This window comes from Triticum urartu, chromosome 5A (assembly GCF_056163025.1).
Source record: "Triticum urartu cultivar PI428250 chromosome 5A, HENAU_Tu73, whole genome shotgun sequence".
Taxonomy (NCBI): domain Eukaryota; kingdom Viridiplantae; phylum Streptophyta; class Magnoliopsida; order Poales; family Poaceae; genus Triticum; species Triticum urartu.
In genome coordinates, this window is record NC_141877.1 from 6,915,178 (window position 1) to 6,939,336 (window position 24,159).

Genomic DNA, 24,159 nt, shown 5'->3' on the forward strand with positions numbered 1-24,159 from the left:
GGGGACGCGTGGGAGAGGCGTGGACTGCGCAGCCCGCGCGGAGCCAAGCACAGGCCGGGAGGAGCCAGTGCTGGCTTCCTCGCTGCTGTGGCGGGGAAGAGGCGAGGCCGATCCGGAACTGCCACCCGTGTCCACCTTGGACCTGTCGCGGGCCATGCGGAGAGCTAGATCCTCGTCGGAGTCAGAGGATGAGCGGCTGCCGGCGCTCGACATGGTGGCGCGTTCACAGGAGTGGTCGGAGTGGATCGAATCGGAGAAATCGGAGGGAAGAAGAAAAGACGGGTCAAGACTGGAGTGAGCTAGGGTTTTCGGATTGGGGATATTTGTGAAGACAGAGTGGGAAGGAGTGGGCCGGGCCGACGTGACAGGCATGTCCGGTCACCCCATATTTAAGCTGGATATGAGGGAGTGCCGGACAGTCCAGGCATTTAAGAACCGTTTGAGGCGCCCGGTCGTTTGAGACCGGCAATCGCCCGATCGAGCAAGTCCACTCTGTCCTCAGCCTCCGCTGGATGTAGGTTGTAAATCGTGATCGAGATCACGGAAGGGAGAAGGGAATTGGTAGAGGTGCCCACGGCTGGGGGGCTTTTGGAAAAATCACACGATTAGCAGGGACGGAGGCGGGCTTGTTTCTGTAAAAATAAGGGCCAAGTTTCATTAATCGTAGGATTTACGATGGATGGTCAGCGCTGATGGGATACAGGGATGCAAAGATATGATCGGATTCACCAGATACGATGCATGGGATACAGGGTAGCAAAGATATGACCGGATTCACCAGATACGACGCCCTCATCTCATCTAGATGTGTGTCAACCACCACCACCGGCTCTTCCCTTCTCTGCTCCAGCAAGCCTCTCGCCACAAGCTTGATAGTAGTCAAACTAGCAGGCCTCCTGCTAAGGCGAGTCTCCAATATCTATATATACTCTCTAAGGGATGCGAGCTACCAAACCAATTAATCAGAGAGAGAGAGAGAGAGAGAGAGAGAGAGAGAGAGAGAGATGTGGAGGCTAAAGATCGGGGAGGGTGATGGCAACCCACTGCTGCGCACCACCAACGGCCACGTCGGCCGGGAGGTATGGAAGTTTGATCCTTCCGCGGACGACCCCGAGGAGGTCGCCGCTGTGGAAGCCGCCCGCCGGGACTTCACCAGCCGCCGGCACCAGATGAAGAACAGCTCCGACCTTGTCATGCGCATGCAGGTCTCCTTAGTTGCATTGTTTCTTTCTCTTTCTTTCACACACGCTGCTACTACGTACTACTATATGTATGCAATTAGGAGGGCTTGACGAAAATCAGGACAGTGTTAAACTTCACCTATATGTGTTTGGGACCGTGTTCCACACTTCCACTTCAAAAGAAATGTGTCAAACTTCACCATGCATTAGTTTTTACTTTTTACTCTAGCTGGGAGTTGGGACTAAGATCATCTATATATGGTTGTGTGCAATCCAAGGGGTTGCAACCTCCTTTCCTAAAAAGCTGGCCATGTTAGACGTACGCGTCGCCATATCCAACAACACCAAGAGAGGACGCCATGCGGACACCTTGGCTTTCGCAGTTCCCTACAGTTTCATATATAGTTGGTCCCATTGAGATTATATCCAGAGAGAGAGAGAGAGAGAGAGAGAGAGAGAGAAGGTCGCAATGAAATAGTAGTATATGCTTTTTTTTGCGGGTAGTAGTAGTATATGTACAGTCCAAATAAATGTGTATATGTGCTTCCTACGAATATATAATAGCTAGGAGTACCATTGCTCATTCTGTTTAGCTGAAAACTTGACCGCAACTTTAATTGACTAGCCATTTTGTGTCATGCAGTTGTCCAAGTCAAACGGCCTCAAGACGAACCTTCCTGATCCCATCAAGCTTGAGCAGCATGGCTATGCCACAAAAGAGGCCGTCTTGATATCTTTAAAGAGGGCCGTCAGCCGCTATTCCATGCTCCAGGCAGATGACGGCCACTGGCCTGGGGAGTTCGCTGGCACTTTATTTCTCTTGCCCAGCTTGGTAGTACTTTCTCTTTCTCACTTACCAAGAACAATCTTTTTCTTATCTATTATCATCTTCATACATAAATGCTCCTTCCGTAAAGAAATATAAGAGCATTTCGAAACGCTTTTATATTTCTTTACAGAGGGAGTAGATGTTATTTTCCTGTTTTGACTCCCATCGACTGTTTATTTTTTCAGATTGTAGCATTGCATGTGACTAGATCACTGACTACCGTGTTGACATCTGAACATCAAAAAGAGATTCGGCGATATCTCTACAATCACCAGGCACGTATGAATGCCTAATGACAACTTTGATTAAATCTATAATTAAATATACATGTATTTCCTAATATTCATTATTAAGAGTGCAGAATGAAGATGGGGGCTGGGGACTGCACATCGAGGGGACAAGCACAATGTTCTGTTCTGTCATGAACTATGTCGCTTTGAGATTGCTAGGGGAGGGGCTGGATTCACATGGATCCATGCTGCAAGCTCGGAGTTGGATCTTGGACCATGGAGGAGCAACTTTAACACCATCTTGGGGAAAATTCTTTCTTTCGGTACGTAGAGAACATAATAGGATGTCCAAAGTACATATGTACATATATACACACTTATTTTTTGCAGTTGATCTCGAAAGGGAATGGAATACATATATTTGGGCAGCCTCATATCCTTCATCCCAAAAGGGAATGGAGTACATATGTTGTTGGATTTTCAACCTAGAGGGATTTCTTGTCTGATATTTCCTGACTTCTTGCTTAAGGTCCTTGGAGTATATGATTGGTCGGGGAACAATCCATTGCCACCAGAACTATGGATGGTGCCCTATTTCTTGCCGATTCATCCAGGTCTGGGCCTCCAACTTCAGTTTCTTCATTTACTCGAAGGGTTGGGTGTGCTTTGCTACGCCGTTGGTGTTGTTGGCCTTTCATAAAAAAAATACTCTCTCTGTTTCAAAATCTAACGTGAATTAGTTTGTTGAAAAGTCAAACCTTTTAAGTTCAATCAAAATTATAGAGAAATATATCAACATCCATAATCTCATATCGGTGTCATTAGATTCATCATGAAATGATTTTTCATATTTTATCTATTTAGTATTGTGGTGGCCAAAGTAAAAGAAAGATTACTTTTCAAAAAACTAATATTCCCTCCGTTCTTAAATATAAGTCTTTTTAGAGATTCCACTACAAACTACATACGAATGTATATAGACATATTATAGAGTATAGATTCACTCATTTTGCTCGGTATGTAGTCCATAGTGAAATCTCTAAAAAGACTTATATTTAGGAACGGAGGGAGTGTGTTTCCTTTATGCGTCCGTGAGTGCATGCACTATATTGATGCTACAGTATCACATGTTGACGCTACTTGTTTCTAGGTGGTGTGAGGGTGCGCGGGATTGATATGTTTTAATAGGCCGGTTGCTGCCAATTAATTTAAAAAATGGTTGACACGGTCAAAATGTGGACCAAATCCAAAATTGTATGCCTCAATCGAGTGGGAGCTCCAAAATTAAGAAGCATGGTGAACTAAAAGAATTGAATGAGAGAGCTCCTTGAGAAATTGTTGACCCAATCAAAACCGGATGACCCAATTTCAAATTGAAGACCTCATTTGATTGTGAGGCATTAAAAATTAGGGAGCATAGTATATGTAATATGTAGCTGAATTCATCATTTAAATTTTGTCATCTAGCATCACACTTTCTTAATAGTCCATCTCATACTTTTTACATAATGTCTTAATATGCTGTTTTTTCCTAAAATTAGCTCTCTAGATTGGTTCTACCAGAATAATAATGCATGCAACCATTCTTAGTTTCATAGTGAACTAGTGAACAATATTTAAAGTTGTGCCAAATCAATGGATCGTGGAAATGGAATCTCCATTCATTTCGCCGCACACAACCATGCTCAATCCACCATATTTACGTTGCCTACAAATTAAGGGTACTCAAGATGATAAGTGGCCCATACATAATTGCAAAGTCGAAAAACTCGGATGTAAAACTTTCAGAAAAGTATCAGATAATTCTTGCTGATAAATGAAATATTCAGGATGAGTATATCTCATTAGTGAGGTAAGGGCAACAGATAAACAACTGAATTTTGTCACAAAATTCTCTCCACCCCACAGTCTTGTCTATTGTTATGAATTATCTTATAACCAGCCAAATAGCCATGCATATGCACGAACTATGTTCTATTGGAATTTTTAGAAGCATCATTTAGTATTGGTGGATGTCCCTGCAGTGTCATGGGCTTATTTGCTGGTGGGCCGGTCCTTTTTCTTTGGTTGGTTGATTCTGCTGCTGCTGGATTAAGGCATTAAGCCAACTTTTTTAGCATTAAGCCAGTTATACATGTGTATATGTTGTATACTCTACCATGGTGATTTGGGGGCCACAAATATTTGGGGGCCCTGTGTGGTCGCCCATCTTGGCCCCCTCAATCGACGAGGTTGTGTGAGAATATATTGCAATATATTTCAAGGACATTTGGTCGTATGGAACATGAATATGACTAGTAATACGAGAACTAAAACTAAAATACAAATGATATAATGTGTTTGATTATTTTATAGCTGCAAAATGATTATTAATGTAAACATCATACTATATTAAAAATTACCATGCATTTTTGTATGTTGATGAGCCCTTTACTTATGCATGGTGGCATGTTGTGACGGGTTGCATGTTGAATGATGAGGTGGCATGCTTGCATGTTTAGAGAAATATGTTTGTGAGGGCTAGATGTTTACATATAGAAGATATAAGATATGATAGGGAGTAGATAACTCAAGACTCTCTTGTAGTTGTTTTGGAAGGTCATGGATGATAGCTAGTATGAGTGGGGATGAATAAGTGCATATGTTTGGCAGGAAATTCAAATGCATTGCAATCCACTTGCTAAAATAGTTGTTTTTACATTGAAATAAGGATAATGTGTACTTTTTATGTTACTCATACCCTTCTTTGTAGTCTTACAATGGCAGCCAACTATGGGACACGGTTTTGACAGTTCAAGCTATATTTGCTACTGGCTTGACAAAAGAGTTCCCCCATACAATAAAACTTGCCCATGACTATATAAAACGTTCACAGGTAAATATACAAAATGCTACATGATAATGTATTTGTTGGACACTAATCAATAAGGTTTAATTACTAAATAAAATTTAGTAGTAATTATGTTTAAATATTCATGTAGATTTCTGCGAATTTTCCTGGAGATCAAACCAAGTGGCATCGTCATATATCTAAAGGTGGATGGACACATTCAACTGCCGACCATGGGTGGCCAGTATCAGACTGTACTGCAGAAGCATTGAAGGTAGTCCTCCCACCTGATTTTTGTATTATCCAAAACCTTTGTGTAATACCATTCATGTAATCAAAATTAGTAGAATACCCTTGCGTAATATGATTCATGTAGTCAAATACGTAATACCATTCAGGAAGTCCATGTCTTTCAGCTATGGTAGTCAACAGTATCATAAGGCAAAAATCCCTTTTATCTTGGTTGGCATGCATGCACGCAAACCAGGTTAAATTAAATGTGCAACACCCTGACTTAAATTATACCCCATCTACGCATAAAGCGGCCAAAATACGCATGACACCCTGCTTATACTTTTGGCCCACTTCGTTGAAATGGTTATCCCTGAGGAGGGCAAGGTTCCTGTGTTCATTAAGAAGAAGAGAGATGGTCCAGTTTATAAGAAAAAACAGACTAAAAAACCAAACTTTCAGGGCTAATCAGGGAAAACCGAGTGAAAACCCAAAAATAAGAAAATAAGAAAAAAAAAAGACACTAGAGCCTAGGAATAGGGACAAGACAAATGCACACTCAAGGAACATCGTCTGAGCCCGACACTAGAGCAGCAAGGTCCAAAGCAACTGGGTGTGGCCCAAGTGCAAAGAAATTGACCACCACTGGCCGAAGAGAACTCATCCATATCGAATCACGCCTTTGAATCAGCATGGAGGCATCATGTGCCATCATTAGTGTGTGGGAATCATCCTGCAAGGTCCACCTTTGACTTCCCAGTGATGCCTACCAAAGTGATTAACGCCGCGGTCACTTGCGGTAAAAGTGGTATTTAGTGCATGCCCAAGTATGCTTTCATATTTTTCTAAGGGCCCTCCACTTTCCTCACCTCTAGAAACTCACCAAAACCTCCAACAACCTATACTCCGCACGCTTAGTCGCCGGGATGTTGCATGCCTTGTTCTTCTTTTTCAGATGTCCACTTCGTCTCCCCCATCCTTCTCCATATGCGAATGTGTTGGGGTCCCAAGCAGAGGGTGTGGGACATCACAAGTAACCTTGTTGAAAAAATCGTCCACGGTTAATGGTTGTGCATCAACATGTATCACTTCAGATACAACACTAATCACCTCCACCTGTGAGTCAACCACAACATCAGGCTTGCCGAAGGCCCCCATCATGTGCTCCATGTTGAAACCAAGTGGCTCCTCTAAACTAAGAATGGTCATGTGCTAAATATCTTTTTATTTTGGCCGAAGTCCAACACCTTATGTTTTCTTATGTTGTGGTGGCCTATATAGATGGGAAATTTGTCTTAGATTATGGTATTTTTACAATCTTATTTACCTCAATATCATTAGGACCTGAGTACGAGCAATCTCTCTACCGCTCGACCTTGAACTTCACTTAATTTAAGCTCACTCAAATTTTAGTAAGAGCTAAGCTGAGCCTAGACTAACTCGCTCGAACTCAGTTGGTTTGCAACTCAAATGAATGGCGCATTGATATGAATAAGCTAATATTGCATTTATCTTAAGGCATTGGTATGAATAAGCTAATATTGCATTTCTCTTAAGGCATTGATATGAATAAGCTAATATTGCATTTCTCTTAAGGCTATACTGTTGTTGATTAAGCTTCCTCCTAAATTGGTTGGAGAGCCTATGGAAACAAGCCGGCTTGATGATGCAGTCAATATTCTATTGTCTTTGATGGTTAGTACCTCCTAGTTCGAACCCATTCTTTTCTTCATTTTCTTTCTTTCTTATAGCTAGTTTCAACTCATTACTCACATTTTATAATCAATAGTCTCATTTCTCGAATGTTTTTTATGAAACAATAATGTACATTTTAAAATTCTTACTCGATACTCCTTCTGCAGAACGACGATGGTAGTTTTGGTGCATATGAGCTAACAAGATCTTATGAATGGCTTGAGGTGAGTTTGAATAAGCTTCTAGATACATATTATTGTTTCTTAAAACAAAATTCACAAGGAACACTTTTCATCTACTAAGTGGGGGGAAGAAACACTTTTTTGAATTTATCATATTAAGTTCATGTATAACAATCCTTGGTTAAATCAACCGATAAGACTATAAGTTTCCTCTATGCAATGATGATCATTTGTTTTTCATATACTTCAGTTGCTCAATCCTTCCGAGAGCTTTGGGGACATAATGATCGAGCATTCGTAAGCAACTCTGACCATTGGTTTCTTGCTTGCTTATCTACGTTGCTATTTTTTGTTTATTTGATGCATTTTCAATCTTTGTTCACACACAGGTACGTTGAGTGTACATCATCAGTAATTCAGGGTCTAGTGTTATTTAGAGAAATGTACCCCAAACATTGTCGCATGGAAGAGATAGAAAATTGTATCCAAAAGGCTGCAGACTACATTGAGAGCATCCAAAGGAGTGATGGATCATGGTTTGAATTCTCATTAAACTTTCACTTGAAGTTTCTCTCTTTCTTCATTCTTAAATAATCGAAGATTAAACTCCCAGCCTCTTTATCATTTGAACTTGTCCAGTTAATTTCCAACTGTAGGTACGGCTGTTGGGCTATTTGTTTTACCTATGGTACATGGTTTGGGGTGAGAGGATTGATTGCTGCAGGCAGAACGTACAAAAATAGCCAAGCAATCAGAAAAGCATGTGAATTTCTGCTATCCAAGGAGCTTCTCCCATTAGGGGGGTGGGGAGAAAGTTACCTCTCCGGTCAAGACATGGTAAAAGTTTCTCCTTCCTCTTTTTACTCTTATGTCTTAATTACTCCAATTAACCGTGACCGGTGAATGCTTTAATAAACTTACAACACAGGTTTACACCAATCTTGAAGGCAACCGGGCTCACGCAGTCAACACTAGTTGGGCCATGTTGGCCCTAATTGATGCCGGACAGGTGATTTTGTTCCTTTGAAGCTTGCCTTGTACTTAAATCCAATTAGTGCATGCATGTCCTATAGTATTCATTTGCTACGCTACTTGTGAACTGCAACTTGTACACAACTGCATAGACATCTCCATTATTAGTTCATAGGTTTTTCTTGAAAAGGGGGATCTTCCCGGCCTCTGCATCAGAACGATGCATACGGTCATCTTATTAACCAAATAACAAAAGGTGCCAACAAGGTTCCACAGTCTCCAGCCAAACAAAAAGCAAAGGATAAATGCAGCTCACACAGAGCGACAGACGGCTAGATACAGAAACTAGCCCGAAAAAGATGCCACAACCGGCTGGCTAAAAATAGATAGGGAAACTAATTGCCTATCCTATTACATGACCGCCATCCAAACCGGTTGAAGATATCCCGAGCTACCATCTCCCAGCGGATAGATCCAGTAACCAAATGCTCCCTGGCCTCCATCGGAGTGAGTAGCGACCACGAACGGATTAGTGCCGTAGCTTGGAAAATAACCTGCAAAAAATGAATCCGTGATGTTCTGTTAAAAACCAAATTATTCCTGCAATTCCAGATAGTCCATAACAAAGCGCAAACTCCAACCCGAATATGTCTTGCTAATTCAGGCTCAAGCCCATTAAGCCATGTCCCAAATAAAGCATTGACCGAGGTCGGTGGAGTAATATTAAAAGCAATATGGACCGTCCGCCAAAGAACTTTGGCCAACGGGCAATCAAAGAATAAATGCTTAATCGTCTCATCCCGATCACAGAAACTACACCTAGTAGGTCCTGTCCAATTGCGTTTAATCAAGTTGTCCTTTGTTAAAATAACTTGTTTATGGACAAACCACATAAACACTTAAATTTTTAAAGGAACTTTGACAGCCCAAACATACTTGGAAGTTGGAATAGCATTCGAATTAATAACATCAATATACATTGATTTAACTGTAAATACTCCAGAGCTAGTCAACTTCCAGCGCAATATATCGGGATGGTGAGAAAGTTGAATCTCCATCAGTCTCCTAACTAGATGGAGCCATTCTTCCCAACGATTGCCCGCTAGCGACCGTCGAAACTGAATATTAAGGGGGACAGATTGGAATACCGTTGCCACGGACACCTCACGTCGTTGAGCAATCCGATATAAAGACGAATATTGAATGGCTAAAGGTGATTCACCAAGCCAAGTAACCTCCCAGAAACGTGTACTTGTACCATTTCCAATAACAAATCTCGTCCTATTGAACATAGATTGTTTGACTTTCATTAGTCCTTTCCAGAAAGGCGAATCAGTCGGCCTGACTGCGACCTGGGACAATGTTTTAGTCTGGAGGTACTTGTTGCGGAGGATCTGCGCCCACATGGCCTCAGTTCCGGAAGACAGCTTCCACAACCACTTACTAAGAAGGCATCTGTTCTTAACTTCAAGATTTTCAATACCAAGACCCCCTTGGTCTTTGGGTCTATAGATGATGTCCCATTTAGCAAGCCGGTATTTTCTTTTAAGTTCATCACCCTGCCAAAAGAAACGCGACCGATAGAAGTCCAGTCGTTTCCTAACACCAACTGGGACCTCAAAGAAAGATAAGAGAAACATAGGCATACTCGTGAGCACCGAATTAATCAAAATCGAACGGCCTCCGTATGACATGAGCTTACCCTTCCAACAGCTCAGTTTTTTCTCAAATCGATCTTCGATGCATTTCCATTCTCTGTTTGTTAGCCTACGATGGTGAATCGGAATACCAAGGTAAGAGAAGGGTAAACTCCCCAACTCGCACCCAAACAATTGCCTATAAGACTCCTGGTCGTCTTTGGCTCTACCAAAGCAGAACAACTCGCTCTTATGAAAGTTAATCTTTAACCCGGTCAATTGTTCAAACAGGCATAACACTAGCTTCCTATTTCTCGCCTTGGCCAAATCATGCTCCATAAAGATGATTGTATCATCGGCGTACTGAAGGATGGAAACACCTCCCTCAACAAGATGAGGTACCAACCCACCCACTTGACCATTCTCCTTAGCCCTTCCTATCAAAATTGCTAACATATCCACCACAATGTTAAACAGGATAGGGGACATCGGATCTCCTTGTCTTAGGCCTTTATGTGTCTGGAAATAATGACCTATGTTGTCATTCACTTTAATTCCCACACTCCCTTTTTGCGTAAATGAGTCGACCTGTCGGCGCCAGGCTTCATCAAAACCTTTCATACGCAATGCCTGTTGGAGGAATGGCCACTTAACCTTATCGTACGCTTTTTCGAAATCCACCTTAAAAATTACTCCATCTAATTTCTTGGAATGGATTTCATGGAGCGTTTCATGAAGAACAACCACCCCTTCAAGGATGTTCCTGTCCGGCATGAAAGCAGTTTGGGATTGCTGCACCACAGACTGCGCAATCTGTGTGAGCCTATTAGTCCCGACCTTGGTGAAGATTTTGAAACTAACATTGAGGAGGCAGATCGGTCTGAACTGCTCAATCCTCACAGCATCCGTTTTCTTCGGGAGCAATGTGATAGTTCCAAAATTCAAGTGAAATAGTTGAAGCTGTCCAGAGAATAAATCATGAAACATCGGTAGTAAATCCCCCTTAACAATGTGCCAGCACTTTTTATAGAACTCAGCCGGGAACCCATCCGGACCGGGAGCCTTATTGTTCTTCATTTGTGCAATAGCATCGAACACCTCCTTTTCTGAGAACGGGGCAACCAGGATATCATTATCAGCAGCAGACAATTGAGGCACGTCCTCGATCCTGGACTCATCAAGGGACACACAATTGTCCTCCGGCGGTCCAAATAACTGTCTATAGTATTCGGTAATATAGGTTTTGAGATTATCCTGACCTAAAATAGTGCCCTCATCCTGCTCTAGCTGAAAGATCCGCTTCTTTCTGTGCTTACCATTAGCAATGAGGTGAAAGAATTGAGTGTTCGCGTCCCCTTGGACTACTTTGCGGACCTTGGCACGCAAAGCCCACTTCAATTCTTCTTCGCGGAGAAGTTCTTTCAGCCTCTTCTCCGCCTCATTTTTAACCTGGAGCTCGACGGGCAACAACATCGCGGATTCGGCTTTTACGTCCAAGGCCTGTACAAGAGAGAGGAGCCTATCCTTCTCAATTTTATACACCCCACTGAGGTGCTTAGCCCAACCCCGTAAGAAACTTCTCAAATGCCTAATCTTATTCTGCCAGCGCTCGACCGCCGTCCTCCCTCCAACACCCTTAGCCCACTCCCTGGCTATGATGTCTAAGAACCCCTCGCGTTCGAACCAGGCCATCTCAAATGAGAAGGTGTTTTTGTTTCCCATATGGTTCGGCTCCCCTGAGTCAACAAACAATGGTGTGTGATCGGAGATTCCCCGCGTGAGAGCTTGCACCGTAACAAGAGGGAACTTCTGTTCCCATTCCACGCTGGCGAGAACCCGATCAAGCTTTTCATACGTCGGGTTTGGCAGAGCATTAGCCCAGGTAAAGTTTCTACCAGAAAGCTCTATCTCCCTTAGATCTAAGCTTCCAATAATGGTATTGAACATAAACGACCACCTGCCGTCAAAGTTATCATTATTTTTCTCCTCTCTCCTCCTAATGATATTGAAATCACCCCCGACCAAAATCGAAAGCTGTTCGGATCCACAGATCCGAACAAGATCCGCCAGAAACTCCGGTTTAAGCTCGGGTTGTGCGGCACCATAGACCGCTACCAAAGCCCAGTTGAACCCATCAACTTTAGACCTAACTCGAAACTTTACCGCGAAGTCACCCATTACTACACTCCGGACTTCAAGGGAATCGCATCTCACACCCAGTAAGATACCTCCCGATCTACCTCGTGGCGGGAGACAATGCCAGTCGAAATCAATACCTCCCACAAGAGAGGAAAGAAACTGCGGCGCAAAATTCTCTCTACCGGTTTCCGATAAAGCAATGAAATCTAACCGATGTTCCAGAGAAGCTTCAGCAAGAAACCTTCTTTTAGCCAAGTCCTTCAGACCTCTGCTATTCCAAAAGATTCCTTTCATAGTTCATCATGGAATTTTTTAGCAGTCCGAAACCTAGCACTCCTCCGAACTGCAGAATCGGGATAAATCTTTCGTTTCCACTTACGCTTTGGCTTAGTGGGCTCCGTTACCCGGTCCTCATAACCAGGTTGAACGGAACCGCCAGCTACATCATCTAAGGGCGCATCATCGCCCTCAGACTCCTGATTAGAAGGTGCTAGATCCGCACATATATTATTTAGCACTCTCACCCCTAACGCATCAATTTCCTCATCATTCATGGGTTTGACCGCAGCAAGATTACGAATAGTCTCTAAGGCCCGCTCCGCCTCTAAATCTAACATATCATTCACCGAATTGGAAATTTCATTATCAGTAGCGCCTAGTGAAACTCCTAATTGGTTTGCATTATTAATAATCTCCTCAGGAGCAAAATGCAATAAAGAATTAGATATGTTAACGGACATACCAGCAGAGATCGCAGCATCGTGAAGCTTGGCCGCCCTCATAGCGCACCGCTGCTGCATATCGTCCACCTCCGGAAGGTCCAGAACGCGAGCACTCATCCGTCTCCCCGTCGAGACCAGGTCTGGGATCCCGCCAAAGGCAATAACCTCCTCTCGAGAATGAGGAGGCCGCGGGCTCCCAATGCCCTCGGACAAGTGCCCGGCGGGTGGGACAAGAGACGGGACAACTGGGGCCACCTGCCCACTCCCTCCTCCTGCCCCGACCACCGGCTCAGAGCGAAGTGTCGAAGTCGCCGATGGTGCGGTCCTCCTGACCGCAGACGAGGACGGGATGTCTAGGGCCACCTGCCCCAGCCCCCCGTCCCCCAGCGTCACGGGAGACGCGGGTGCCACAGCCAGGGCCTGAGGGGGAGGAGCCGAAGCCACCTGCCTCGGGCTCCCACTCCTAGCGCTGGCGGGCCCCGACGTGGCTGGCTTCACCGGCGTCAGTATAGGAAGGGGAGAGGCGAAGACCACCTGCCCTGACCCCCGTCCCCCAAGGCCCACCTCGGGCGTAGATGCCATTGCCGGAACCACGTCAACCGGTGAAGCAGGGGACATAGGAGCGACCTCCGGCTCTACATCCCGAACTGCAGACCCCGCAAAGTCCAATGCAGGAAGCGTGTGCTCAAACACATCATCAGTCTCCACCCTATCACTCCACAGTCTGGGAGGCGCAGAAGCAGGCGCAAAGGACCCAAAACGCAGTGTCGTCGTGGACACCGAAGGTGACGGTGTCGGCTCAACCCCGGTCCCCTCCCTAGGCAACTGAGCATCTGGGCGAGACCCGGTCGACCCCTCTCGAGCAGACTCGGCTGGCGCCCCCTTGGCTCCTGCACCACCATCACTCTCGTGCATATCAACATCATCCCCAGCAACTTCTTCAGCAAGCATCTCAACGTCCTCAAACTCAATGTCGAGCGGGAATACCTCTCCCCTATATGTCCAGTGAACCACATCAGGCACGAAATCAACATTCAGAACACTCACCAATATCCGAGCCACTCCATGAGCCCGAGTGAAAGCCATATCCACTCTCTCCGTCTTACCAACCATGATACCCATACTGGCTACAACTCGAACGTCCTGCAGAGGCTTAGATGGGGCCCCAGAAAACCGCAACCAGATCTGCGTAAGCGGCTTTCCTTTAGGCTCCACCTTCATCCACTCGTGAAACTCCAAAATACACGTAGTACCAGGAACTCTACACAAGCCAAAACTCAGCAGTTTCTGTAAATCCTCCACAGAAGGAAAATCCACCTTAAAGACATTAGCTTCTAAGCTGACCAGCTCCCACTGAAAGTCCCCCGGTACCAACTCCTGAAGCCTCCGGATAATCTGCGCCTCAGTCACCTCGCCCTGGGTTGCTTTCACTATTCCGGTATTCAGGCCTTGTGGCTCCTCTGGGATCTCCCTCGCGGCCGGGGACTCGAAGAATAACAGCTCCGCGCAATATAATCCATACATAGTCAGAGCCGGAGCCTGGTCATGCAAAACCGGGCACTCTCCCGAAGCATGTGCTGGCTTGCCACATGAGTCACACAACTCGGCCACGCACTCTGCAATAAAATGTCCCTTCTCACCACACCGATAACAGAGCATCTTTTCCTTCTTGCGCGTCCACTTGGCTGCCCTCTCAGAATCAGACCTGTCCGATGCCGCAGCCGCCGCCCCAGGCACAGGAACCTCAACATTAGCCAGTGCCGTTACCACATCCATCGCCTGACTAGTAAGATCAGTGGACTGAGCGTTGTCTGTCTCAATAGCTGTCGCCTCATGGTCAACAGCAGCCGGGGGCGGAGGCTGTCGACGAAACCTCCCACAGCCACCACCCCGACCACCTCGATATCCATGGTAGCCGCCTCTCTGGCGGTGCTCCGGACCGGATGTCCCCTCGACAAAGCCACCCGGAGGCCCAAGAAAAGGTTGCTCAGCCGACCCGTCACCCTGCCAGGCGTAGCCTCGACCGCCACCCGTAGATGAGGAACCACGGTGCTTCCCTTCTCCGTACGCATCAACACCGTCATCCCCCCACTGACCTCGGGGTGGCTCGAAGGAATCTGTAGCTGTCAAAGTTTGCCTCGTCTGCGCACGTCCCGACCGGTTCTGAGCCGGTCTCGCTACGAAGTGCGGCGGGGGAGCGCCCCGAGGCGGACCACTACCCGGGGCCGGCACCACGGTAGTCTGTCCAGTCCCGTCGCCCCTCCCCGTAGCAGTAGGTACTGTAGGAATTGGCCCCGTCGGTCGGTGCGCCGCGGCAGCGCCACGGCCAGCGCCGGCTGCGACGACGCCCCTAGCCTGGGCATCTCTTCCCGTCTGCCGCGCGGGCGGTCTGGCAGCCACAGGCACAGGCGGCCTTGGCCCGAGGTTGCCGCTTGGCCGCCCCATGGCAGAGACAGCGGCGCCCCGCCCGGCTCTGACAACAGCACCTGCCGCACCAGGCCCAGCGGCAGCAGCTCCCCGTCCAATACCCCCCGGCGGTGGCGGCCCGGCTGCCCCGGCCCTGTCTCTGGCTATCTGGGGTTTCGGCGCCGGCGCCAGCGGCCCTCCCGTCCCTCTGCCCGTCATAGCGCTAAGGGGAGGGATGTTCATAGGTACGATCAACATATATCATTCTGTGTTGGATTGGTTTGTATGCTGACAGTAGTACATATTTTGTTCGGGTGAACAGGGCCAAAGAGATCCTGCATCTCTACATAGGGCAGCCACGGTTCTGATCAACTTCCAGTCGGAGGATGGAGAGTTCCCTCAGCAAGTACGTCATTCCCTTTTATTTTATGAGCATCATGTGCTATGCTTGTAATTAAGGAAAGCGATAGTACGGCAATATATCTCCATAGAAAAAAATAGTGATTGAACTATATAAACTTCAATTAATTAATTTATTGCAACTTGTTGTTAATTAGTGATTACAAATGTAACAACAAGATCTAAGTTAATTCCTAGTACCGTGTGCTTTGGAATAACTTTGGCATGTTTTCTCACTTGACAGGACATTATTGGAGTTGCCAACCGCAACCTTATGCTCACTTACGCCCAATACAGGAACATCTTCCCTATCTGGGCTCTTGGAGAGTACTACCGTAGAATGGTCCTGACAACATAAAGGGAGAATCTGCGGTGTATATGTAGCCGTTGAGAGTTACACACTGTTAGATGATAATTTGTGCACATAATTTTCCACATCTCCATGGAGCATGGAGTGCCTATTCCCAAAAATACATGATACCATTACCAACATATCTACAAACTTGTTATATTTATTTCAGATGATTTAGTTATTACAATATTCGTTGGGTTCCTCTAGGTGTTATTAAAATATTTGTTGTGTTCCTCTAAGTGTTTCATTTTACCTCGCAACAGTTAAACAACATCCAGGTAGAGCATTCTACTCCGTTCACGCAGAGCATTCTACTCAGTTCACAACCAAACATAAAAATTCTAACAATAGGCTTGAGTACGGGACACTTCACTGACTGAGTGGCACATTAAATTGCACAGAAGGGAAACTCGTGCTTCCCAGGGGAGCTTTTGTCTGAGATTTCGTTTTTAGGTTGGTGCCTTTTTTAGTAATCAATAAAACAATAATCGTTGGTCTGCTTACAACACAAAGATTATGTAACAACCTATATCACATAATTCATTCATATATAATTAGAAGCACGCCAGTCTATGAAACTACTATAAGTACCTTTTTGTATTTTACACACTTTTAAGTAACTGTTTAGTAGCATTGTACACACACACACACACACACACAAACACACACACATGGCCACATGGAGTTATCTGCAGCAAAATCAAAACCATTATTGTGATCTATAGAACACACGGTGATAACAACGTATAGGGCTTTGGCCGATGAGATCATCCGCAGCAGCACGTATGCACGCGGCGCTGCCTAGCTAGGCCTGCTGACCTTGTATGTACTATATGTATGTTCGTTGAGAAAAATGTAGTGGGGAAAATAAATATTAGGGTTTCGCCCTCCGATCTCCATTGCTGGACAGAAATTAACGAGCTGGAGGAATGGCGCACTAACCTGACCTTGTAGTAGTCGGGAGAGAGATGGTATATACTAGTGGCTGGGGCGCCACCTGGTGGCGCCACCTATGCGGTAATGTGCACACTAATCAAGCTGACACACTTATTAACGTGTTGACAATCCAAACAAGCAACAGTGGTTAAAAATATAATACATAGAATAGAACTGCAGCAGAAGAGTGTTCATTCATAAAGCAAAGCAAGCGAAGTAGTTTCATCGATGCTAATAGATCTATATTAATAGAGGTGACAATCTTACAAGTGGATAGTTGGATGACTGATCACAGAAACACATCCAACTGTTCAAGTCAAGGTTTAGCAGTCTCCAAAAGGTGGGCGATCTCCAAAAGAGGTAGAGTTCCTCGGATCATCACAACACAAGCATACCAAGTCTTAGTGAGAAACTAAACACGATACATGGATCATATGTACATGCAGTAGCTGGGGTTGACAGTGGTGGGTCAAGAGACGATGCACAGTTGCATCACTGGCTCACTAAGCTGCTCCTATTGCCATTTAATCAATCAACCGGTCTACCATCGAGACAGACCTCACCACCGTGAAGTACTGGCATACTCAAGAGGAGGGCACCTCACCAGGAAGCCGAAACCTAGACATCAGCACAACCATGTTGGCCCTTGTACTGCTTGTACAATGAAAAGAACATTATGATTTTCCTAAGCAAGAGTTTCCAAGAATAGGAAAATAAATTTTACATCAATTTCCTCTCAGATTCTGAAGACCTCCCTAAATCAGAAGAAGAAATCAAGTAGATGTACCTAACACACACAGATACATGAAGATAGGATTGATAGATTGCGAATCAGTAGCTAACGTCTAACCATCTTGGAACACTGTCCCCCATGGTGTCCAGCCACCACCCTTCAGCAATTCATCAAATGGCAGCCGCTTTTTAAATGGTACTGTGTAACTAAAATCGGCAATCCTGCAAACAAAATTGCAAAGACAAAAAAAATCTTGGCAAATTTAGAGCCTTTTTTTAGAACGAAGACGCTGGGCGCGTCCGGCTTTAAATTGATAAAGCCCACAAACTAGGCAGTGTAACTGACAGGGTCTGAGATTACAAACGCGAGCACGGAGGCTCCGGCCAACTGGAATCGAAGTCTGGAGAGTTATCGGGCAAGCCAAAAGTAGCACAGAGCAAGCATAGGCGAATACAAGGCTCGAAGCCTGAGCTTAGAGCATGCAGGCTCGCTCGTGCGTCGTCCAAAAGGGCCACTTCAAGTCGCAGAAGAGGCGGGTGGCTCCCTAGCCATTAGGTAGACTTGGCGGAGACGTTCTTGTGCGTGTTGGAGTTTGTCAGTATCCTTGCGCCTCGCCAACGGACTCCACTGCTGCAGGAAAAGATTGCATTTGTAGATGATATTAGCAGGGTGTGATGGGAAGATTCCCTCGATCGCGAGTTTGTTCCGCGTGAGCCAGAGGGCCCAGGCCAGCGCGCCCACACAGCTCCACAGGACGCATTTGTTGCCCCCTTGGACCGAGTCCATAATGGCCCCGAGGACGGCGCTCGAGCTCGGGTTCCATGCTGAGTTGGCTGCGGTGCGAACCGCAGCCCACGCAAAGCGCGCTAACGGACATCGAAAGAACACATGGTTCGCGTCTTCCTAGACGTTGCATATTGCGCATAGGCCGGACGACGGGCCATTGCGTTTGGCAACATTAGTCGAGGTAGGCAATCTGTTGCGCAGCATTTGCCAAAAAAACACCTTAATTTTAAGTGGAAGACGCGCATTCCATAAGCCTTTCGGCACTAGAGGGGACTGACCCATGCAAAGCTTCCGGTACAACGACTTGACGGAAAAATTGACGGATGGGGTGAGAGACCACGTAACTGTGTCCTCGAGTGGGGAAAGCGCGACCGGCGCTATAAGATCTAGCAAAACCGTGAGGTGAGCTTGCTCGGTTCCCGTTAGTTCTTGTTTGAAGAAGATCGCAGGAGGGGAGGAGGCAAGTGCCGTAGCAACATGCTGCTCCGGATTGACCGCCAGGCTGTATAGGTCCTGAAAGTCTTGCCATAATGGCCTGGTTCCTACCCAATGATCTAACCAAAACCGGGCCGAACGCCCATTGCCGATACCGAACTTGTCCCCCATGGCGAAAGCCGGCTGGACCGCTTGCAGGTCATTCCAGAAGGGAGAGCCCCTCGCCACTCCTTCGAAAAAATTCCCGGAAGGAAAATACTTTGCCCGCAACAGGTCTACCCACAGACCCGTCGCCCCCTGCGAGAGTTTCCAAATCCACTTACACATCAGCGCGATGTTAAGGATTCTAGTATTTGTGATCCCTAGCCCTCCCTAGGTTTTGGGTCGGCACACCGCGTCCCACCTTACCATGTGGTATTTGCGTTTGGGTCCTGATCCTTCCCAAAAGAAACGGGACCTGGGTGTATCCATCTTGGAATGTACCCCTTCGGCCAGCAGGAACAATCCCATGGCGAATTGCGGTAGCGAGGAGAGGCTCGCATTCGTGAGCACCAGCCTCGCGGCAGAGGACATATACTTACCCCTCCACGGACAAACCCGTCCACCGACCTTAGTCCAAAGCGGAGCCCACCCCTCTATCGAGATGCGCTTAGCGTCTAACGGGAGGCCCAAATAGGTAAACGGAAGTTTGCCAAGTTTACAGTTCAGGAGATCTGCGATGCGGCTCCCGTCCTGCTCGTCCATGCTCATGGGCATCACTTCACACTTGTGAAAATTGATTTTAAGACCCGACATGAGCTCGAAGCTAATGAGCAAGGCTTTAACTGTTGCCACGCTATGGAGGTCCGGCTGAAAAAGCAATAGCGTATCGTCCGCATATTGCATATGTGATATCCCCCCTGGGATGAGGTGTCCCAACACCCCTTTGATGTGTCCGGCGTCCACCGCTTTCCGCAGCATTGCCGCCAGCGCATCGGCGACAAAGTTGAACAAGATTGGTGACATGGGGTCGCCTTGGCGTAAACCACGCTTGTTCCGGAAGAAGTTCCCTACTTCTCCGTTTACCGAGACCGCAGTTTGGCCCCCCGAGACCAATTGCATGACTCGGTGCACCCACGCCGACGAGAAACCTCGACTAACAAGGATTTGTCGGAGAAAATCCCAATTAACGCGGTCGTAGGCCTTTTCGAAATCTAATTTGAGAAGGATTGCAGGTTCGTGCGTGCGTTTGAGCTCGTGGAGGGTCTCCTGGAGGGCTAACGGTCCCTCCAAAATATTCCTCCCGCGGATGAATGCCGATTGCGCACGGCTAATAGTTCTATGGGCAATCGGCGTGAGGCGAGTAGCGCAGCCTTTGGCGCATATCTTGAAGGGTACGTTAATGAGCGCAATAGGTCTGTACTGGCGAATATGATCCGCACCGGGCACTTTCGGGATGAGCGACAGCACACCGAAATTGAGCTGCGCTACATCGACGAAACCGCGCATGAAGCCATTGCGCACCGCGAAAATGGGTTCACGCAGCAGCGGCCAGAAATGTTTGAACATAGACACCGGCCACCCATCCGGCGCAGGGGCCGTGTCGGATTTCATTCCCTGGAGTGCTTTGTCAATCTCCTCCGGGAGGAAAGCGAGCTCCAGCCCCTCGTTCTCGCTATCGAGCACCCGTTGGGAAGGGAGCCAAACATCCGCACGTAAACGTGCGCGTTGGGCCTCCTCCGTCCCCATCAGACCTATATAAAAGTCGTAGATGTGGCGGGAAATCTCCGATTGTTGCAGAAGGAGCCCCTGTTCCGTCTGCAACCTGAGTATCGAACATTTTCGGCGCCTGCCATTAGCATACGCGTGGAAATACTTCGTGTTCGCATCCCCCTTGAGCGTCCACTTGAGGCCACCCCTGCGCCTCCAGTATTCCTCCTCTGCGCGTAGCAGAGCTTCGACTTGCCCCTCAAGGGCATATCGCCGCGCCCATTCTAGTTCGGAGAAAGGGCGCGTGTTCGCTTGGCCGTCGAGAATAGCAATCTCCTCGATGAGCCTTGCCCTCAGGATTTTGTCATCACGGCCCTGGTTCGCGCCCCACCCCTTAAGGCTTGCACGCAAGCGGCCCCCTACCGCAGTCCAGAACTCCAAAGGGCCACGTTGCTGGCCCGCGAGCTAGACGCATTTCTGCCATCTCTCCCTAAAGATGGTGTAGAAGTTCGGTATCTTGAACCATGCAGTTTCAAAATAGAAACGCGGGCTGCGACCCACTCTGTCCTCCCCTGAAGACAAGATTAGCGGCACATGATCCGACCCAATCCTTGTTTCGGCAAGGAGTGAGCATAGAGGAAACAAAATTTCCCAGTCCGGAGACATGAAAGCACGATCGAGCACGGATCGGACTGGGGCTAGCTGCTTGTTAGTCCAAGTGTATCTAGCCCCGGATCTTGTCACTTCCCTAAGTGCCATGAAGACTTGTCACTTCCCTAAATTTAGAGCCTAATGACAGCAGTTTTTTTCTTCAGAAAAAAGAATAACAACAACAGAGACAAGGTAATACATGTGCGCATGAAGACTTGTCTTCGTAGCCTGATTTGGTCATGCGAGTATGACACTTGTGTGAGTTCCAAACTTCTTTCACTCCTCGACTCATCGTCATGAGTTGCAAACTTGTATTTGCACCAACGTTTACGAGTCGACGAGTCGATGAGTCGTTCGAAGGTTGAGACTCATAGACTAGTCGTGACTAGTCTAGACTACTGCTGGACTAGTCGACATGGTACTGTAGTTCACAACTTGCAGTAATCAATTACTAAAACCTAGTATTAATATGTAATATATACTATAGAAAGTGCATTGGAGCGTCAATTTGTCCTGCAGATTAGTCCAGTAAGCATATTTCCATGTTGGATCCTTGCTCCTAGCTGGCTTCTTGCAGGATCCTTCGGTGGATCATATTGCTCATTGGTCTGAGCTGCAGCTGCTGAATACAGTACTTGAGATATTTCCGGCATAGGCATTGCACTTTAGACCTAAGGATCTTGAAACTGAAGCAAACAAAACGAAATAAAGAAGAGGGCAGGGGGTAAAAATCGAATCAAAGAAGGGAAGAAGAGAAGGGGGAAATTACTTTGCTAGTATGCTTGCTTGCTTACTGCAACCTGAGGGACAAGCGGATCCAGTAGCCAGAAGGCAGCAGAGGGAGACCGTAAGGCAGATCTAGGAAGAGCAGAAGCAATGGAGGGAAAGGGCCAGAGCAGAGGAGTGCAGATCCATGAAGAGCATAAGCAATGGAGGGAAAGGGGCAGGGTGGCTGGCTCACTTATCCCCTCCCAATCCCTAAAAAATAAAAAAAATTGAGTCAAACGACTCAAGGTGCATGACTAGTCTAGACTAGTCTATGACTAGTCCTTCGACTCCTTGACTCGGCGAACTAGTCTACACGAGATTTCTAGTCGACATCCAGAATGCGACTCATAGACTAGTCTAGCGACTAGTCTCGACTAGTCCCTCGACTCGTAATCTGATGTACTTTATGAAATAGGTACATTATATACTACATGAGAGGTTGGCAAAATCATGTTTTGTTCATTTCCTATTTGAAACAAAAAATTGTAGTGATCCTCTGCCCCATGAAGTTTCCTCAAAATAAGGGGAGAGTATACATTAAATAGTTGTCAACTAAGGAATACACATAATACAAATGAGGAAGATATCAAGAAACAGTAACATCGCAAAATCTGGTAGGTTTTGCATTCATTTGTTCAAACTCATTGCGGACTCCTGCTGTAAATTTTAGAAGCCAATTGCAAGACTACAAACTGTATATTAACTCCTCTCTAAACAATGTTTTTTCTACAGTTTGATCGTTAGTTTTCTTCAGGAAACAATAGGGAACGATCTTGTTGGAAATATATTATGGTGAAATAAAACCATGTAAGCTATCTCCAGCTGGACCAAGCATCTGCTATGTCAGATGTCGTTAGACCATATAAACATAAAAGGTAAACTGAACCAACTAACCAATATTCTGCAGTAACTACTAAATTCATGATTTACAATCTAGTAATATTACTTCAGATCAGTAGTAAACTTACCTTCCTGATCAGTGTCACCTCCAGATCCACGACAATCACAGGTCCCATCCTCTTTATTCCCACGAGAATCACAGCTAGCCAGTCTTGTCAGAGTGACCTCCTTATAAGATCCAGCAGCACATCTCCCTCTGCATCTGTATATAAAACTCGAATCAATTAGCTGGAATTGGTGACTTAACAGATGATCTAGCTGAAGAAGAAGATGAATTCATCCATGTTTGCTGGTGAAGTGACGAGTCCATGGATGGAATCATTGGTGCCTTGGAGCAGGAGGCGTGCATGGTGAAGTCGTTGAAGCAGTCGACGACGCACTGCTGGATGTTGAGGGACAGTGTGTCCAGGGTGCTCACCATCAACAGCAGTAGGCCCGGCTTGGCGGCGCAGTAGATCTCCACCCGGGTGTCCTCCTCCTTGCACTCCACCTCAAACTTCAAGCACACTCAGTCGGTCACTGATCACCATTTTAAGCTACATCAGCAATGGCGCTCTGCTCCATTGGCGACTAATGTTTATGAATGTGCATATGGAGCACTGAGCAATGGTGTTCACAAATAAAACAACTGGAGAATGCTTTCCCTGAGATGTGCAATCTACTTCTGCAAGTTTTTGGATAGAAGCAGCAGCAGCAATATAAGGGCTCAGCTGAATCAGCTTCTATAACGAACAAACAGATCTCGATTGAAACCGTCGAATTTACCGGCACCGAGCAGAGCAGAGCTCGGTCGCTTGTTAGAAACTAAGACGAAATCGTGCGCGCGCACGAGCGCAGCTCGAATCGTAGACCAGAGGAGAAGGAGGCCCCCGGTCAGATCAAAACCGAATGGACGGCCCTTGCCGTTCGGCGGCGCATCAGCTCGCGAAGAGAGAGGAAGACGCAGGGGTACCTTCTTGCAGGTCAAGGGGGAGCGCGAGGTAATAGATGCAGTCGGTGCTCCGGGGCGGCGCAGCTCCTCCTCGTCGACCGGCGCGTGCCGCGTTCTGCCTCCAGTCTTCGCGGCGAGTGGGTCTGAGAGAGAGAGGGGGAGGGGGAGGAGGTGGCATGCGTGGGGAGGAGAAGTGGGTTGGAGCAGGGCGGCCGTATATCTTGTGATCTCTTCCTTCGTCCAGAAGAAAGAGGGAGGAAGTGCAGCGACGAAGCCAATCGTGTGCCTATCTCAGTTCCTCGCGCAACCATCCAAAATCCGACGTGGCATAGCCGAGAGTGTGCCCTTTGCGCGACTGTTATTGGGTTTTATGGCATCTGGGCTCCTGGTCGACAGTTGTTGCGGTGGCGGCAAAGAACCTGGTGGGCGGTGGCGTCTCTCTCACCGCGTGTCACGGCTGTTTTTTTTTTTTTTGAGGGAAGTGTCACGGCTGAACTCACTGGGCTCGTCTATTTTTTCTTGTCA

At 46.7% G+C, this 24,159-nt stretch overlaps 1 protein-coding gene and 1 long non-coding RNA gene across 7 annotated transcripts; one reads left to right on the top strand and one right to left on the bottom strand.

Moving 5' to 3' along the window:
• The first annotated feature begins 1,004 nt into the window (after positions 1-1,004).
• Positions 1,005-15,811, top strand: LOC125518243 (cycloartenol synthase-like). Its single transcript, XM_087523116.1, has 17 exons — positions 1,005-1,205; positions 1,825-2,013; positions 2,196-2,289; positions 2,460-2,563; positions 2,770-2,854; positions 3,391-3,401; positions 4,993-5,115; positions 5,222-5,344; positions 6,257-6,334; positions 6,898-6,996; positions 7,164-7,220; positions 7,429-7,475; positions 7,568-7,714; positions 7,835-8,015; positions 8,107-8,187; positions 15,377-15,460; positions 15,698-15,811. The coding sequence occupies exons 1-17, from the start codon at positions 1,005-1,007 to the stop codon at positions 15,809-15,811; spliced, it is 1,818 nt and encodes a 605-aa protein (XP_087379242.1).
• A 1,582-nt stretch (positions 15,812-17,393) lies between these two features.
• LOC125506836 (uncharacterized) lies at positions 17,394-23,886 on the bottom strand. Of its 6 annotated transcripts, none has more exons than XR_015603751.1 (4): positions 23,656-23,886; positions 23,122-23,222; positions 21,235-22,905; positions 17,394-17,695 (listed from the first exon to the last, which is right to left on the bottom strand). It is a non-coding gene; the product is annotated as an uncharacterized LOC125506836 (long non-coding RNA). The 6 variants fall into 6 exon arrangements; XR_015603747.1 differs by having other exon boundaries at positions 23,032-23,222; positions 23,656-23,884; XR_015603749.1 differs by lacking the exon at positions 23,656-23,886 and having other exon boundaries at positions 21,235-22,269; positions 22,772-22,905; positions 23,032-23,647.
• Positions 23,887-24,159: the final 273 nt, after the last annotated feature.

Bases quoted from the DNA above. Each gene is read 5' to 3' on its own strand.
- LOC125518243 (XM_087523116.1), top strand. From the start codon at position 1,005: ATGTGGAGGCTAAAGATCGGGGAGGGTGATGGCAACCCACTGCTGCGC. The intron at 2,014-2,195 runs GTAGTACTTTCT...TTATTTTTTCAG, and splicing joins TATTTCTCTTGCCCAGCTTG to ATTGTAGCATTGCATGTGAC. The intron at 7,715-7,834 runs GTTTGAATTCTC...TTCCAACTGTAG, and splicing joins CAAAGGAGTGATGGATCATG to GTACGGCTGTTGGGCTATTT.